Genomic DNA, 15,199 nt, shown 5'->3' with positions numbered 1-15,199 from the left:
TAACTTGAGCTTTCTAGAGGGTGTCGGGAACTCAGTAGGAGTTTGGTAACCGACTAGAGTACCGATCTAGTGGGAATTTGACACCTAATGGGAGTTATGGAGACGGTTATGCAACGTGGGTCTCTAGTATTCACATGATTAGTGCGTATAACATTAGGGTACTTGTATGCTGCAAACATACCCTCGAATGGCAAAGAGATTTGCAACTGACAGGTGGAAAAAACCAGATTCTTCTCGGATAGCCGCGGTATTATTTCTTACTCGTACAGTGGAAGCGTGCTAGGGATGAGAAGATGGGGTTTGTGAAATTCATAGCTATGAGGAGGTCAGTGTACCAACGAGAAAGCAAAAAGTTAAAAATGTGGTAGATTTCGAGGATGTTCTCACTAGACACTTGATGAAGAGTCTACGAGGGTGTCTCTTGGATTTTCTGATTGCTGGTAAAAGGAAATCATAGATAGACGGCAAATTCTGTATGAGGGTGATCATTGACATGTGGGTTCGGGATTGGACATGTCTAGAGTGATCAGTGAGGCGGTGTTGACTCATGCAAGAATCCTGTATTTGAAGTTTCGCATACTTCAATTGATCTTATTGTGTAAGAAGATGGTGGTGCAAGAAACCGAGATGGACCATGTTAGTAACTGGGGATCGGGTTGAAGTTTAGCGGTTTTGATGTCGAAAGACTTAATTCCCTCTGGTGTGGAAGAGTGGCGTGACTCGGATGTCTGATTCCGGCGGTATCAAAATTCGTAGCTGAGAGGAGATCGGAAGTTGCTATGGGTGTTTAAACAACATTGACAGTTGAGGCGGTTATTGGTTTCTAGTTCCTACAAGTAGTGTTGAAGACCTTGTATCGAAAGTCTACTCATTCGACGTATGTGATGAGTGTGTGTGTCCCAAATGGAGTTTGGCGGTATAATGGTGGTTTGAGTTTCTTGGAAGGAATGGAGATTGATGTTCGGGGTTTGTCCAAAATCTTCAAGTGGGAGATTTGTTGAGTAGTGAAGAGTTTGCTCAAAGTCTTCAAGTGGGAGATTGTTGAAGGTGTGAATAATTTGATCAAAGGAACAAGACGTGACTTGATGAACAAGGCGCTTGATTTGGTGAACAAGTCGTAGAGATTTTGTTGCCTTAATTAAATCTTCTAGTAGGAATGGAGTATGGAGCAAGTAATAGATATTTATGGAATGTCTTTTGCTTGAAAGACAAGTGTAACTTGGTGGACAAGTTTAACTCTTCCTATAAATTGTAACCCCAAGCCTCATTGTAATGTGTGCACAATAATATAAGAAAATCTCTGGTTTGCGCCTGTGGAGTAAGCCCTTCTCCGCGTTTTGGAGTTGGGATATAACCACGTTAAATATCCCTGTCGTTTATGCATCTTTATTTTATCGTTCATGCTTTATTTAATCGTTTGTCGTTCGTGGGTTAGTGATTATGATCAATTCACTTATCTTGTTAGGGACTTCCGAATTCCTAACATTTACCACATCTAATTTTTATATATATATCATGTTGATCGTGAAGCTTTGTGGTTTTTGGTCATCACGGCATTACATGGTTCAATTTTTTTAGTCCTGTTCGCATACAAAAGCTATATCAGATGGCCTTCTCCCTCCTTCGGCTTTACGTATGATGGTTGGAAATGGTTTGAACTAGTTTTTAAGCTTAACGTAGGCGAATTTCATTAAAAAATATTACGAGTATAAACTATGAATAGTACTTTCATAATTAGTATGTAGGTGCAGAATCTAGTTTTTAAGCTTAAGGTATGCGAATTTCATTAAAAGATATTATAAATTATAAATTAAGAATAGTACTTTCATAATATTTGTTTATATAGGTAAATGTGAAATTTTGGCGTGATCATTGTATTGGTGATGCTCCTTTATGTATAAGGTTCAATAGATTATTTCATCTAGAGTCAAATCAAGATATGTTGATACGAGATCGATTGGTTAATGGATGCTGGTCAATGGGGATGGGTTTGAGAGTCCATTGGCAGTAGGAATGAAGCTGCACTTGAAGAGCTTGCTTTGATTATTCAAACTGTCACTTTATCATATAGCTTTGATCCTTGGCAGTGGAGTTTAAGCAGCGATGGTTTATTTTTTATTCAATTTACTAGGGAACATATCGACCGAGTATTGTTACCTTCGTCCAAACCGTCCACCTTATGGTACAAGTCTCTTCCTAAGAAAGTTAATATCTTCTTGTAATGGTTCATCCGCAGGCTTCCTCATCGTTACAATCAGGGCATGGTTCTGTAGTCTATTTTATGCCCATATTGTGATCAAGGTTTGGAACATGTGTTCTTTATGGTGATTATTACTTCATAGCTTTGGGTGATTTGGCGGTACCATAACGATGTCGTTTTCAATAACGCGTCAATGTCTCGTAGTACTTTATTTGATATTTTCAATTGTAATTTTTAAAGTGGCTAAAAAATAGAGGTAACATGATTTTAAATTGGAACTCATGACTCCTAAAATTTTTGTTACTATCTTCTAGCTTCTCGCTAGAAGTTTTATTAATTAAATTTTATCTGCCATCTAAAAAGAAACTTTGTATATAACGGACGTTCATGTACATAATCACACACAAATGAAGTAAGTGCTATATATGTTCACTTACTTTATTTCTTATTGGGATTCAACTTAAACTTAAAGGATTATATACCTATATCTAAAAGGTAGTGGTCAAATGAATAGTACTATTTTTTTTTACTTTTCGCAAACTTAACCTCTCAACTTTTATTAAAATACAAATCGCACCCCCACTTTATACTCTTATTACAATACAAATCGCACCCCCACTTTATACGTATATTTTTTCCCAAATTTCACAAAAATACAAATCGAACCCCCACTTTACTAACTTTTTTTTTTACTAATATTCAATTTTCACAAACTTAACCCCCTAACTTTTATTAAAATACAAATCGAACTCCCACTTTACTAACTTTTTTTTTTTTTTTAAATAAAACCCGAACGATCGAACCCCCACTTTACTAACTTTTTTTTTTAAAATAAAACTCGAACGCTAAAAGAAGCAACTTTCACAAAAGGAACAACCCTTCAATGTTATGTCGAAAAAAATTCTTTTTTACAAAATAGATCAAGATTTTTTTTTTAACTCGCATTCAAAACAGAGCCCCCGGCGCGAAGCGAGGACTCCACAACTAGTTGTAGCCATACAACATAACCGAAGAGTATTTTATTGGGACAAAGTAATTTTGAACAACTTAATAAATTGGTTTATGATATATAAATAGTAATGGATAACCCACGTACAGTGGTGACTAGCTACTTTATTAGTTGCCTCCTTTTGTTTTTCGATGTATAATGTATTGGCCGCTATATGAAGGCAGAAATGCTTAGAGATATAAAATAAGATTTAATGTTTGATTGGTATATATTTTAAATAATGTTGGTGAACATAAAGAAAGAATAAGTGAAAATCATGTGTCCAATATAATATAGCTTGATACAAATTTAAAAATATTTTCTAAACACTTATTTTATGTAATCTTTCAATGGAGTTGGGTACGCATGTAGTTTGTGTTATTTAGGACAATCATTGACATATTTGCTTTCAAATTCATTGTTAAGTTTTGTGTGTATAATCATTACCTTAGTTATTGTCTTTCTTTTATAAGAATCTATACGATTTTTATAGAAATTCAATTCAATGCCATCCAGAGAGACCATATCTTCATTCATATGCTCCCAGATACTCCATTCGGTCAAAAGTTCAATTTTATTATAACCACTCATTTTCAAATGATATCCACATCGTTCACAAACATTCACTATAGATTTAAAAAAAATCTTATAATTTAATCCATAACAATTTCGCATTGAACCTACAAAATGCCTGATATTTTTCACTTACATCCGAATCTTTCTAGTTTGATCACTCCTAGCATCCTCGTTTTAATTTCTATTTTCATTTTCAACACAAATGGAACTAAAAAGTAGTAATTGTTACTAGAATTATCACTACCAGTTACAATGTAACTATCAAGACAAATTTGAGCATGAAAAAAACTGTAGATGCAACAATTAATGTTTCAAATTTATTGTTATGTTCTATGTTCTATTTATACAATCACGGCCTTGCCTTCGCTTGATCAAGTTTACCCGAAATGGACAAAATTCTTACCCTTATTTTGTCGCCACGAACCACCTCCCAACCATTATCACAACTCACAATTAGTGGTGGTTTCAAGTAATTTAACTAATAACTACTTTAATGAGTCATGACCATAGCTTCTTGAACCTTTAGTTTCAATACTTTTACATGTTCTCCACCATCATAATAAGTTAAATGATAAGTTATTTGTGATTGGACATAATGGGTCAAACTTTGGTGATTTTATAATGGAAGTCAAACTTATATATAAACTTATATATATAAACACAAAAATGGAAGTGATGAAAGAGTTTTGTTATGGTACCCAAGACTCAAAATGGAGTCTTAAGCCTTTGCTTTAGGTCAGTGCACATCAATTGTGGTCCAACAAACGAAGGACTCGCAGTGTATCAACAGAGCTGCTAAAATGTATGCAAACTATCTGGATACAAAACTGTTAGCTATCGTTGAAACACCAATGTACAGTATAATAATTATCCTGATCTTAAGTTTAAAAAAAAAAAAAAAAAAAAAAAAAAAAGAAGAAACATAAGACATTACGACAACCACCAATTTGGGTGTAATGGTACTACCATCCGTACGTTGTATACTTTTCAAGTGCAGATTCTATATTTCCATCACCCATCACTGAGAACGATAAAACATCATTCCATTGGGCGGCGTAAAACCAGGAGGACCATGAGGTTGTTGAGTCATCTGCATCGGCTGATTAGGATGAGTCAGCGGAACCATCGGACTCATCATATAAGACGGTTGCGGAGTCGGTGCGGGTCCCACCGGCATCGGCGGTATATTAACATTACCATACGTGTATGATGTCATAATGCCATTATTCGGTTGTTGCATATATTGCTGCATGTATTGAGGTTGAGAGGTGGGTACGAGTGTCGGTTGCGGCATTATAACGTTTTGGTACGCACCGTTATTGGTTGAAACTTGAGTTTGTGTGGGCGTAAACTCGGGTTTTGAGATGGGTGCGGTTGTGGTCTTTGTAAGGCCTTTTTCGGCTGCAAATGTCGAAAGAACCGATGACATGATGTATTGTGATGAAGTTGAAGCCGCAAGTCGGTCGGCAACTTCGGCGGCGATATCGGCGGCCGATTTTTTGGAACCGGCTTTTGTGTCGACAACTGGTGGAGTAGCACTAGAAGGTTTAAAATCTGCCACGTAATTTTTATCGTCGAGCCGCTTACGAATTGTTTCTGCTTCCTCTGTTTGTGCTTGGGCCACCTGAATCAAATAATCAAATATCAAATATTAAATAATGGTTATAATAAGATATCTTTAATTAAAAAGTCAGTAAAAACTCAGTCAAAGTCAAATTGACCATCAACATCCGAGTACTCCCTAAAAACTCCCGACCGAGTACTCAGAGTAGTGATTTTCGAAACCTTGCACATAACATACATTGGATTACAATACCGAGCATAAGTAAATGAGTAAACAAACCTGCATTTGAGTGCGGACATTCTCTAACATGGATTCCTGAAAAAGTATAAAAACAAAGATCTTCGTTTATACTCGTTAACAATAACAATTAGTAGTAAATCTATACTAAAAAATAAAAAACGGAGTTCGAGTTTGAATATAAAAAATTGAACCTGGTCATTTAATGCATTACGTAGTTGTGATATGAGAGCCAGTCTATTTGCTTCAATAACTTTTAGTTTCTCTACACACTGCCTCATCGTCTTTTCTTCTTCCTCCAGTTCCTTAGACAACGTCTTTCTCTTAGGATCATCGGCTGCATTTTGAAAAAAAATACCATTAGCGATATGCAAAATAACTTTTGATTTATGATTTCCGTAAAACCTTGAAAACAAGAAAAATTAAAATGTAAACTCTGAGATCTTTGAAAAATTATGAGCCTACCGTTCGTTATGGCGAGATCAACGTCTTTTTGAATCTTTTTTACCCGGTCAACAGCAGATTTACATCTATTCATCTCTTCGTCTTCACCATGGTGCTCACTGGCAACTAAGTGAAAAGCAGAGACAATTCTCTCTGCTGTACTTCCGATCGTAAGTTTCTGTATCCAAATATGAGAAAATACGTCAGATGACCAAGATACTAAACATGACAATTATTAGAGATTGTGAAATATCCAGGTTAAGTAACGGGTCAAAAAAGGTTTGGACTTTAAGATCATTGGTAGGTAACGGGTCAAAAAAGGTTAGACTTTAAGATCATTGGTAGGTAACTTAATGTGAAACTGGAAAAAAAATTATACTGTATCAATAGTCAATAGTTTGAAAAAATCAATTTAAGAGGTTAATGCACTAAAAGGTACACTTTTGAAAGAAAGATTATGTACAACTTTCATACCATTTGCCGATTTCATTTTCACTATTTTCAAGATTCATACATTAGAGATAAATAATCATCCCATTCATAAGTCATTGTGAAATAATTGCAAATTTTATCTATAACAGATGAATAAAATGGAAATTGAATTTTTACAATACACTAAAGAGCTTGTGTGCATGATTATTACCGTTCTTATAGATCTTGAATCTCTCTTAGCAATTTTCACAGAACGAGAACGTTTTTTGGTGAACTCTAGGGTTTCAGGTGATTTATCTCCAAGCAACACGTCTTTAATGTTCTTTGTACGAGATCCAAACACTCTCCTTTCTTCCCATATATCAACCTGCCATTCACACATAAATCGCTAAATCAAAACTAACATCATGTAAAATTAACCCATTTGAGTATTCAGCACCATAAGCAACCATATAAACAAGGCATCAAAAATTGCTATTCGGCGAGTACTCGGTCGAAACTTTTAAGGGAGTGCTCGGAAACTCGGGGAGTACTCGGATGTTAACCAAGTTTGATTTTGACCGATTATCCTAGTAATCCCGAGTTTTAGTCTAGTTTTGACAAAATTTTGACCAACTTTCCGATTATTCCGAGTTTGGCCGAGTTTAACCAAGTACTCGTCCAAAACTCGCCAACTAATTCCGAGTTCTGAAACACCGCATATACATAGACTATATCAACAAGAAAGTGTGCATACCAGTCGGGTGACAACAGTTTTCGCATAATTATCGCCTTTCTCGACAAGATCTTTAAGAGCTCCTGGGAGGACCTTCCAAAACTCGGAGACAAATTCGTTCCCGTTACGTTTGCTATTCTGAAGTATATCATTTGCAAGATATACAAGAGAAACTTTCTGTGCCACTTCACAACTATGGAATTGTTTCTCCCATGTTGTAACAACTAATTCTGCTTCGGTTCGGTGAAATATACACCAATGAGACAGCGCTATTAAGGGTTAAGATAACAAGATGCAACAGAAAACTAACATATGACATAGTTCAAGTTGATATAACATAATAATAAGTTGAAGAAACGGCTATATATCATCGCTTTGGACATTACTAAATAGCCAAAATATTTAGCTATTCGTATAGGATAATACCAAGTGTGACTAAAGAAAGGTAAACAATATCAAATAAGAACCTCATGACCATTTTATACAACAAGGTGTTCTCGAACAGTTTTACTAAATACAGTCAATCATTAAAATTTGAATCTACTCAATGAGTTCTTCAGATTTTGAGCTCAACGACATGTTACGTCACATGTAAAAAATAGTACAGCAGTAACTTAACACGTGTTTTAGAAATTTTCAAGGAACTCGTATAATTTACAGAATTGTAGTAAAGTTATCCTTTTTATTCTTCTACTTTGAACTCACTGAATAAGGCCAATCCCTCTAAAACTAACCAATGCTTTCTCTACTCACATAATTTTCATAAATATTATATGCTCTCATTAGTAAAGATCATACCTTTATATTCGAAATCGAAGTAAAAATGGCATAATACATATTGTATAGCCCTAGACATATAGTGCATATTATATGTAAGCATATACGAGCATGAGCGATAAAGATCATACCTTTATATTCGAAATCGAAGTAAAAATTGCATAATACATATTGTATAGCCCTAGACATATAGTGCATATTATATGTAAGCGTATACGAGCATGAACGATAAAGATCATACCTTTATATTGCATAAAGATCAGCTTTAATGAACACAAAACAAATCACATTCCACATCGAAGTGAAATTTCAGATTACAACCGCCAAATTGATTCAATCACCAATTACCAATAAACAGAAACAAATTTAGCTACAATTCACATAAAAATTAATATAAAAAATAAGAGAAGGATACTTTCAATACACTGTTGAGTGTTATTGAGCTTCGATAGCTTATCTGAAAGAATTTGTTCAGTGAACGCACTATCCATCCCACGATTGATGGTTTTGATGGATCATGTAACCTTAATTTAAACTACAAAAAAGGTTAATTAATTGAATAAAATATGATGAAGCTTTAAACCCTAGAATCTGAAAGAAGCGAAATGAAAGACAAAATTGGATCTATTGCTGATTTCAACTTGAATGAATTGGTGTAATAGAGAAAAGCCCTAATCCAAAAGGCCAAGATTGAAGAATGAATGAATCAAAATCGCATCAGGAAGAAAATTAGGGTTTTTTTTTTTAGATGATGTTTAAGCTGTATGCTAGAAACGAAGGGGATATGGGCTGCGAAACTATGTTTTTCTAATTTAAAAATAATTACATATTATACCCTTCAACTTTCAATCAAACACATATTTGACAGGTTTAGTTTATCCAAGTTTCTTTGTAAATTCTTTTTTATGTACTCGGTTACAAAAACTCTTAGGCATGTATAGGTTTAATTTATCGTTAAAAACTTACATCTTCGTGAGACTCCTGAAACCTTTGATAGTAAGTGCTAATATTCTCCTATCTGATCCGTGTGCGATCTCCTTCTAACATGTCTAAATCATCTTGATATTTCTTTTCAAAACTTAATGATGATGCTCGCAACTCCGAGATTTTTCCATAAAACATTGTTGGTATCACTATCAGCTTCGATCGTCCTACCTTTAAATCGTGAGTCACATACTAAATAATAAAGAAAAAAATTCTGATTTGCGCATGTGGATTAAACTCTTTTCTGTGTTTGGAGTTGGGATACAACCACGTTAAATCCTTGTGTCGTTTTTATGCTTTTATTTATCGTTCTTATGCTTTAATTAATCGTTTGTCGTTCGTGAGTTTGGTAATTGGTTTAAATCATCTGTCTTGTTGGGTCCATAATTCTTAACAAATGGTATCATAGCTTCAAGGTTACGAGTTCAAGCACGATGGCGAATTGAAAGCAAGTGTTTTCGATATAGTTGATGAATCGGTTTTTTCATCAAGGTTATTAAAACGACGGGCTTAAGGATTTTGTTTGCAACATGTATCGAGAGCAGGTGACTTAGTTGGTCGCGATGAACTCATGGGTATGTCTATGTATCCGGGAGAGTTGATCGGGACGCTGATTACATCATGATGGTGATTTTTTCGCGAAGGGTTACGGAGTCGGAGATCGGGTCGATGGGTTCGTTATGGAGAGATTTTTCAGAAGATCCACGTGTGAGATCTAAGTTATCGTTCTTCGCGATCCCGTGCGAAAGAATGTTTGAACTTTCGAATTCGGAGTTCCAGGAGCTGCTGTAGAAGAAAATCCATAGCGGATTCGTTAACTGTTGGATCGACTTGATTTTTTGGTTGTGGATAGAAGACTTGCTGATCTACACGTGGTAAAATGTTGAAGCCGATCGGACCGTTGAATCTTGAGATATGATTTTTTGAATCTGGGCAGTTTTCAAGATGATTTTTTTTCGATTTGATGACGCGAGTGTGAGATGGTTTTGTCTCGGAAACTTCGAGCGATGCGAGCTGTGTTTTTAGAGATGTGGGTTTGTTACGGGAGCTCAGGAGGGTGTTCTTCTTTCGGTTTAGAGCGGTGAGGTAACGAACAAGATGCATCGGGTTGAAAGTCGATAGTGAGAGTATCGGGGAATTTTGGTGCTTGCAGTTTGAAAACGGGATGATCAATGGTATTTGGTCAATATTCCAGTGATTATATAATATGCGAGCGGATTAGAGCTTCTTGTCACTAAGGGTAATTGGTTATCAAAGGGTGTCTGATAGAACGCGTTCGATAGTTGCTCGGTTTTAGTTGATGTTTCAACAAGAGGAGCAGTTTTCTTCGAGGGTGATCAATTAAAAGTCTTTTGGTGATGGAAGAGGGGCGGATAATCATGTAAGTCCTGAAACTTGAGCTTTCTAGAATCGTTGAGGGTATATATATATATAGTCGAGAACTCGGCATGAGTTAGGTAACCGACGGAAGTTATCGAGCTAGTAGGAGTTAGTCAACTAGTAGAGTGGTGGAGATGATTATGCGACGTCGTTCTTCAATGTTCTTAAGATTAGTGAGATGATTTCGGGTAACACTAAAGCTTCGACTACTTGTTTTACTCTTCGATGGCAAAGAAATTTGCGACTGACTGGTGGTACGAGTCAAGTTTCTTCTTGAGTAGCCGCAATTTGTTTCTTACTCATACAGTGGGAGCGTACTTGGGATGAGAAGATGGATTTGTGAAATTCATAGCTATGAAGAGGTCAGTGTACCAGCAAGAAAGCAGAAAGTTTAAAAGGTAGTAGACTTCAACCTATAGGTTGGGGGTTCGAGTCCCGTGGTGGGCACGGACATGTATATATTCGTGTTTAAATTCGTGTATGGGTGTGTGTGTGTTTGCCTTTAAAAAAAAAGGTAGTAGACTTCGAGGTTGTGACTGCGTTCGTACTGGAGCCTTGATGAAGAGTCTACGAGGGCGTTTGTTGGATTTTTTGATTGCTGGGAAGGAAAATCATAGATAGACGGTGAAATCATGTACGAGGGTGATCTTTAACATGTGAGTTCGGGATTGGACGTGTCTAGATCTATAACATCCGGATCATTGGCCTAGATGAAATAGGTAACTATGTATTTTTTCTTGTCAAGTGGCAAAAGACATTTGGGCTAAAGTTCTTAAATGGTGGGGGTATAATTCGGCTATATTCGGGTTTGAGGATATTTTTAATGGTACTTTCGGTTGTGTAGCACAGGATCATAAAAAGAATCAATGGCAAGCGGTATGTTGGGTGGTTTGTTACATTCTATGGAAGAATAGAAATGCAAAGGTGTTCAAGAATAAGCTCGAGACGGTCCCATCTTTATTTAGCGAGGTTCAAGTTCTTTCATATGATTGGATTTCACGACGTTGCAAGGGTCATATTATGGATTGGCTACAATGGTTCTCACACCCTTAGTTTTAACCCCTTTTGTTAGTTGCAATCTTTGCAATTAGCTTAAGGCGATGTAATTTGTTTTCCTTATTTCTTTCGTGATGTATCGTGCTGTTAAGGTTGACCAGTCAACCATGTACTATTCGTGTTTGTTTAATATAAGTCTTTCTTGCTTTTCAAAAAAAAACTATGTATTATTTTTTAAATATGATATTTAAATTATCGTTAATTGATAGAAATCAATTAGAAAAGTGAAATAATAAATTATGTGATTATAATTTAGGAAGTGGCTAAATGAATTGTTTTTGGGACACAAAAAATATCTATTTGATTAAATTAAGTTTCGTTAGGACTGCCTAACGGAAACATTGTATTTTATATAACGGGTTTAATACTTATATAATATTAAGTGAGAAGGTAAGTAATCCATATATATGCGCGCGTAATTAAATAAATGATAAACATTACTAATTTTATGATTTTATGATCATGATGTTAATTTTATATAATATTATATATGCATGAACTATAATTATAACTAGTCTAGACCGGCCCGTGCGTTGCGGTGGGGGCTTTCGACATGCGTATTCATATTTAACATAGCGTTGTGTATTTACAGAGGGAACACGACTCATGTGTTAAGCACCGTTTTAGATGTCGTTGTGTTAAGCGTTTTTTAAAAAGTATCTGTTTCGAACGTACTTAGTTTTGTTTTGTTCAATAAATTTTTTCGAGTGTAACGGTGACGTCGGTAAAATTTAACCCGCGGCGAACAGAAAGATACGGGTTGTCATTGTGTTTAGCATTTTTTAAAAAGTGTCTGTTTCGAACGTGGTTAGTTTCGTTTTGTTCATAAAATTATTTCGAGTTTGACGCTGCCGTCGAAAAAATTTAACTCGTGGCGAGCGGGAAGATACGGGTTGTCGTTGTGTTTAGCGTTTTTTTGAGAAGTGTCCATTTTGCGTATAGTTAGTCCCGTTAGGTTCGTAAGATTTTTTCGAGTTGAACGGTGGTCTCGGAAAAATTTAACTCGCACCGAGCGAGAAGATAGGGTCCGTTATAAATTCGGGTGGAAGTAGTTTCTTTTAATTTAATAAAATTATATATATATTTACACTTAAGTATAAACTTGAGGGGCCGTTGTGTAAATATAGCCGAAGTTGATGGACCCTTTGTAATGTGAACGCAAACTCAAAACGACAATCCGATATAACTGAAACGACGAAATCCTCCCTTTGTAATGTGAACGCAAACTCAAAACGACAATCCAATATAAGTGAAACGACGAAATCCTCCACCACTTTTAGTATGTAAGTGTTAGTGTTAATTAATATAACTACAAGTACTCCGTATTATATACAATTATTATATAGATATTGGATTGGATTGGATACTAGCTAGAAGATTTTATTGTTGACTAATATATAGGATATTTTTAGAACATGTCGAGCTGTAATTCTTGGTAAGTAAGGATCAAACATAAACATGCCACCTTACTCATAGACTCATGACAAGTTAGTAGATAGGCTTATGACAAGCTCCTCAATTCCTACTATAAATAGTCTGCAATATAACTCACTCCATTCCAACTATTGTACGACAAATATATTATCAGATTTAGTTATGAATATTGAGTTGTTGTAAACAAGGAGCGCGAGTTAGGGCTTCGAGCATTATAAGTGCGTCAAGATTTTTAGAAAAAAATCGTAAAGTGAGTGTTCTCGTTTTATTTTATATATACTATTATTGTATTAATTGCTATTTTATTGGATACGAAGTAAGTACATTGATTATGAGATGTTACTTTGATTATATATATGAATATATGTTGGGAATGATGGATTAGGGTTCAAAATACGTTAATACGCATAGGTCAAATATTATAATTATAAATAATTATATGAAACCAACGTGTTTGTTATATTACCTGTACGCGTGACAAAGTCACACGCGTGTAGGTTTTTACACATGTGTGATTGAGAACTCTCACGTGTCTGACGTTTGGTTGGTTTCATCCGTGCTCTATGTTTGATTAATGTTGTTATTTACTGGGATTGTGTCTGACTTGGAAATATCCTTTTCTCAGGTGACAAAGGAAAGGAGAAGACTCGGTAAAATAAGATCTCTGAGTTCTTGCCTTGTGATATCAGGTGAGTGGAACTATCCTTTCGGATATTTGTATAGAGTAGCGAGTTATGCTACTATTGCCATGTTCGGCCCGACCTGATTATATTATTGTTGAATATACTATGTGGTATATGTATGATTATGTGCACATTGTGATTATCGGCCTTGATTTGTTAGGCTGAAGGAGTCAACCTTGATTTGTTAGGTTGGGTTTAATGTTACTATCTGGGTAGTATAATTTAAAGGATGTGTTCGTTACGTCTGGATTTCTATACTAAGTATTCAGTAAACAAAGAACTATCGGTAAACTCTAGCCCGATCAGCTAGTAGTTAATGGTCAGGCCAGGCCGCCGGTCTCCTTGAGATTATGTGAATTGCTATATTTATGCAATTGTATTATAGCTTGATGCTATATGCTAATACCTGTTAAGATTGTTTCATTCACTTAGCTTTGTGTTAATCCCCCACATCTTCTCCCCTGTAGGTTTGGTGCTTTTATGCTCGGGACAGGAGAAGTATTTTGGTCTAGTTATGTTTGACACACTTAAACTCTGATGTTTTGTAATCATAATACAGGATGTATAATATCACTGGAATAAACGTGGTTTGTATATTATTAATATGTTTTATAATATAAAGTGTTGGCTTACTTTTCGTAGTATTTAAAAATAAATCACGGTCTTACAAGATCGATGTGTGAGGCGTTGTTGTCTTATGAAAGAATCCTATAAATTGAAGTGTCGCATACTTCAATTGGTCATCTAGTCTTAGAAGATGGTCTTCTAAGAAGATGGTGGCGAAAGAAACCAAGATGGTCCAAGCTAGTAATTAAAAGATGGGATTATCGCTCATCGGTGTTTTTGGTGTCGAAAGACTTCATTTGCTCGTAGGTTAACGACTGAAGTGCGGCGTGATTCGGGTGTCTCATCTGGCGGTATCAAAAGGAGTTGTTAATCGGCTAATTTGGGGTTGTTGTGGGTGTTCAACACTGTTGACAGTTGAGGCGGTTTGATTTAGAGATTGTGACTAAATTGTTGAAGATCTCTTTATTGAAAGTTTGCCAGCCCTGCAAAGGTTAGAGTGTGCGTGTCCTGAGTGGTCTTAGCGGTATTGATGGGCGTGTTCAACGGTGTTGAAATGGAGATCAGTGTGGGGTTTGTTTAATCTTCAAGTGAAAGATTGTTGGGTGTGAAGATTAAACTTAGGGACAAATTCGAACAACTTGGCGGGCAAGTCGAACTTGGTGGACAAGTTTAACTTGGTTGACAAGTTTAACTTAATGGACAAGTTTAGCTCTAACTATAAATAGACCCCTAGCCTAATTGTAATAGTGTGCACAAAAAATAATAAAGAAAAATCTTTAGTTTGCACCCGTGAACTAAACCCTTCTCCGTGTTTGGAGTTGGGATATAACCACGTTAAATCCTTGTGTCGTTTTTATGCTTTTATTTATCGTTCTTATGCTTTAATTAATCGTTTGTCGTTCGTGGGTTTGGTGATTGGTTTAAATCACCTCTCTTGTTGGGTCCATAATTCCTAACATTATCATCATTCCTATCAAAGTTACTTTTAAGGTATAAAGTTTTTTGTTGGCTGATCTATAAACCTAAACTTCTAAGAGTTCCCTACAATAATATAACATTCTAGATTGTATAACCTTCTATTTGAGACCATCCTTGGTTTCCAAATTCAAAACAACATTGTTCAAAAAATCATGCACCACGAATACACTCATATATCTTACGC

The 15,199-nt window shown here is 35.7% G+C and overlaps 1 protein-coding gene across 1 annotated transcript; it reads right to left on the bottom strand.

Moving 5' to 3' along the window:
• Positions 1-4,440: 4,440 nt before the first annotated feature.
• LOC139858161 (uncharacterized) lies at positions 4,441-8,675 on the bottom strand. The gene is made up of 7 exons (XM_071847011.1): positions 8,349-8,675; positions 7,178-7,425; positions 6,653-6,808; positions 6,031-6,187; positions 5,760-5,902; positions 5,608-5,643; positions 4,441-5,388 (listed from the first exon to the last, which is right to left on the bottom strand). Exons 1-7 carry the CDS (start codon positions 8,422-8,424, stop codon positions 4,783-4,785), a joined length of 1,422 nt encoding a protein of 473 aa, XP_071703112.1. The 5' UTR covers positions 8,425-8,675; the 3' UTR covers positions 4,441-4,782.
• Between the last annotated feature and the right edge of the window lie 6,524 nt (positions 8,676-15,199).

This window comes from Rutidosis leptorrhynchoides, chromosome 7 (genome assembly GCF_046630445.1).
Source record: "Rutidosis leptorrhynchoides isolate AG116_Rl617_1_P2 chromosome 7, CSIRO_AGI_Rlap_v1, whole genome shotgun sequence".
NCBI lineage: Eukaryota > Viridiplantae > Streptophyta > Magnoliopsida > Asterales > Asteraceae > Rutidosis > Rutidosis leptorrhynchoides.
The sequence above is the reverse complement of the archived record's forward strand: the minus strand, read 5'-3'. Positions and strand labels throughout refer to the sequence as shown.

Bases quoted from the DNA above. Each gene is read 5' to 3' on its own strand.
- LOC139858161 (XM_071847011.1), bottom strand. From the start codon at position 8,424: ATGGATAGTGCGTTCACTGAACAAATTCTTTCAGATAAGCTATCGAAG. The intron at 6,809-7,177 runs GTATGCACACTT...TGTGAATGGCAG, and splicing joins AAACTGTTGTCACCCGACTG to GTTGATATATGGGAAGAAAG. The intron at 5,644-5,759 runs GTTCAATTTTTT...ATACTTTTTCAG, and splicing joins GTAATGCATTAAATGACCAG to GAATCCATGTTAGAGAATGT.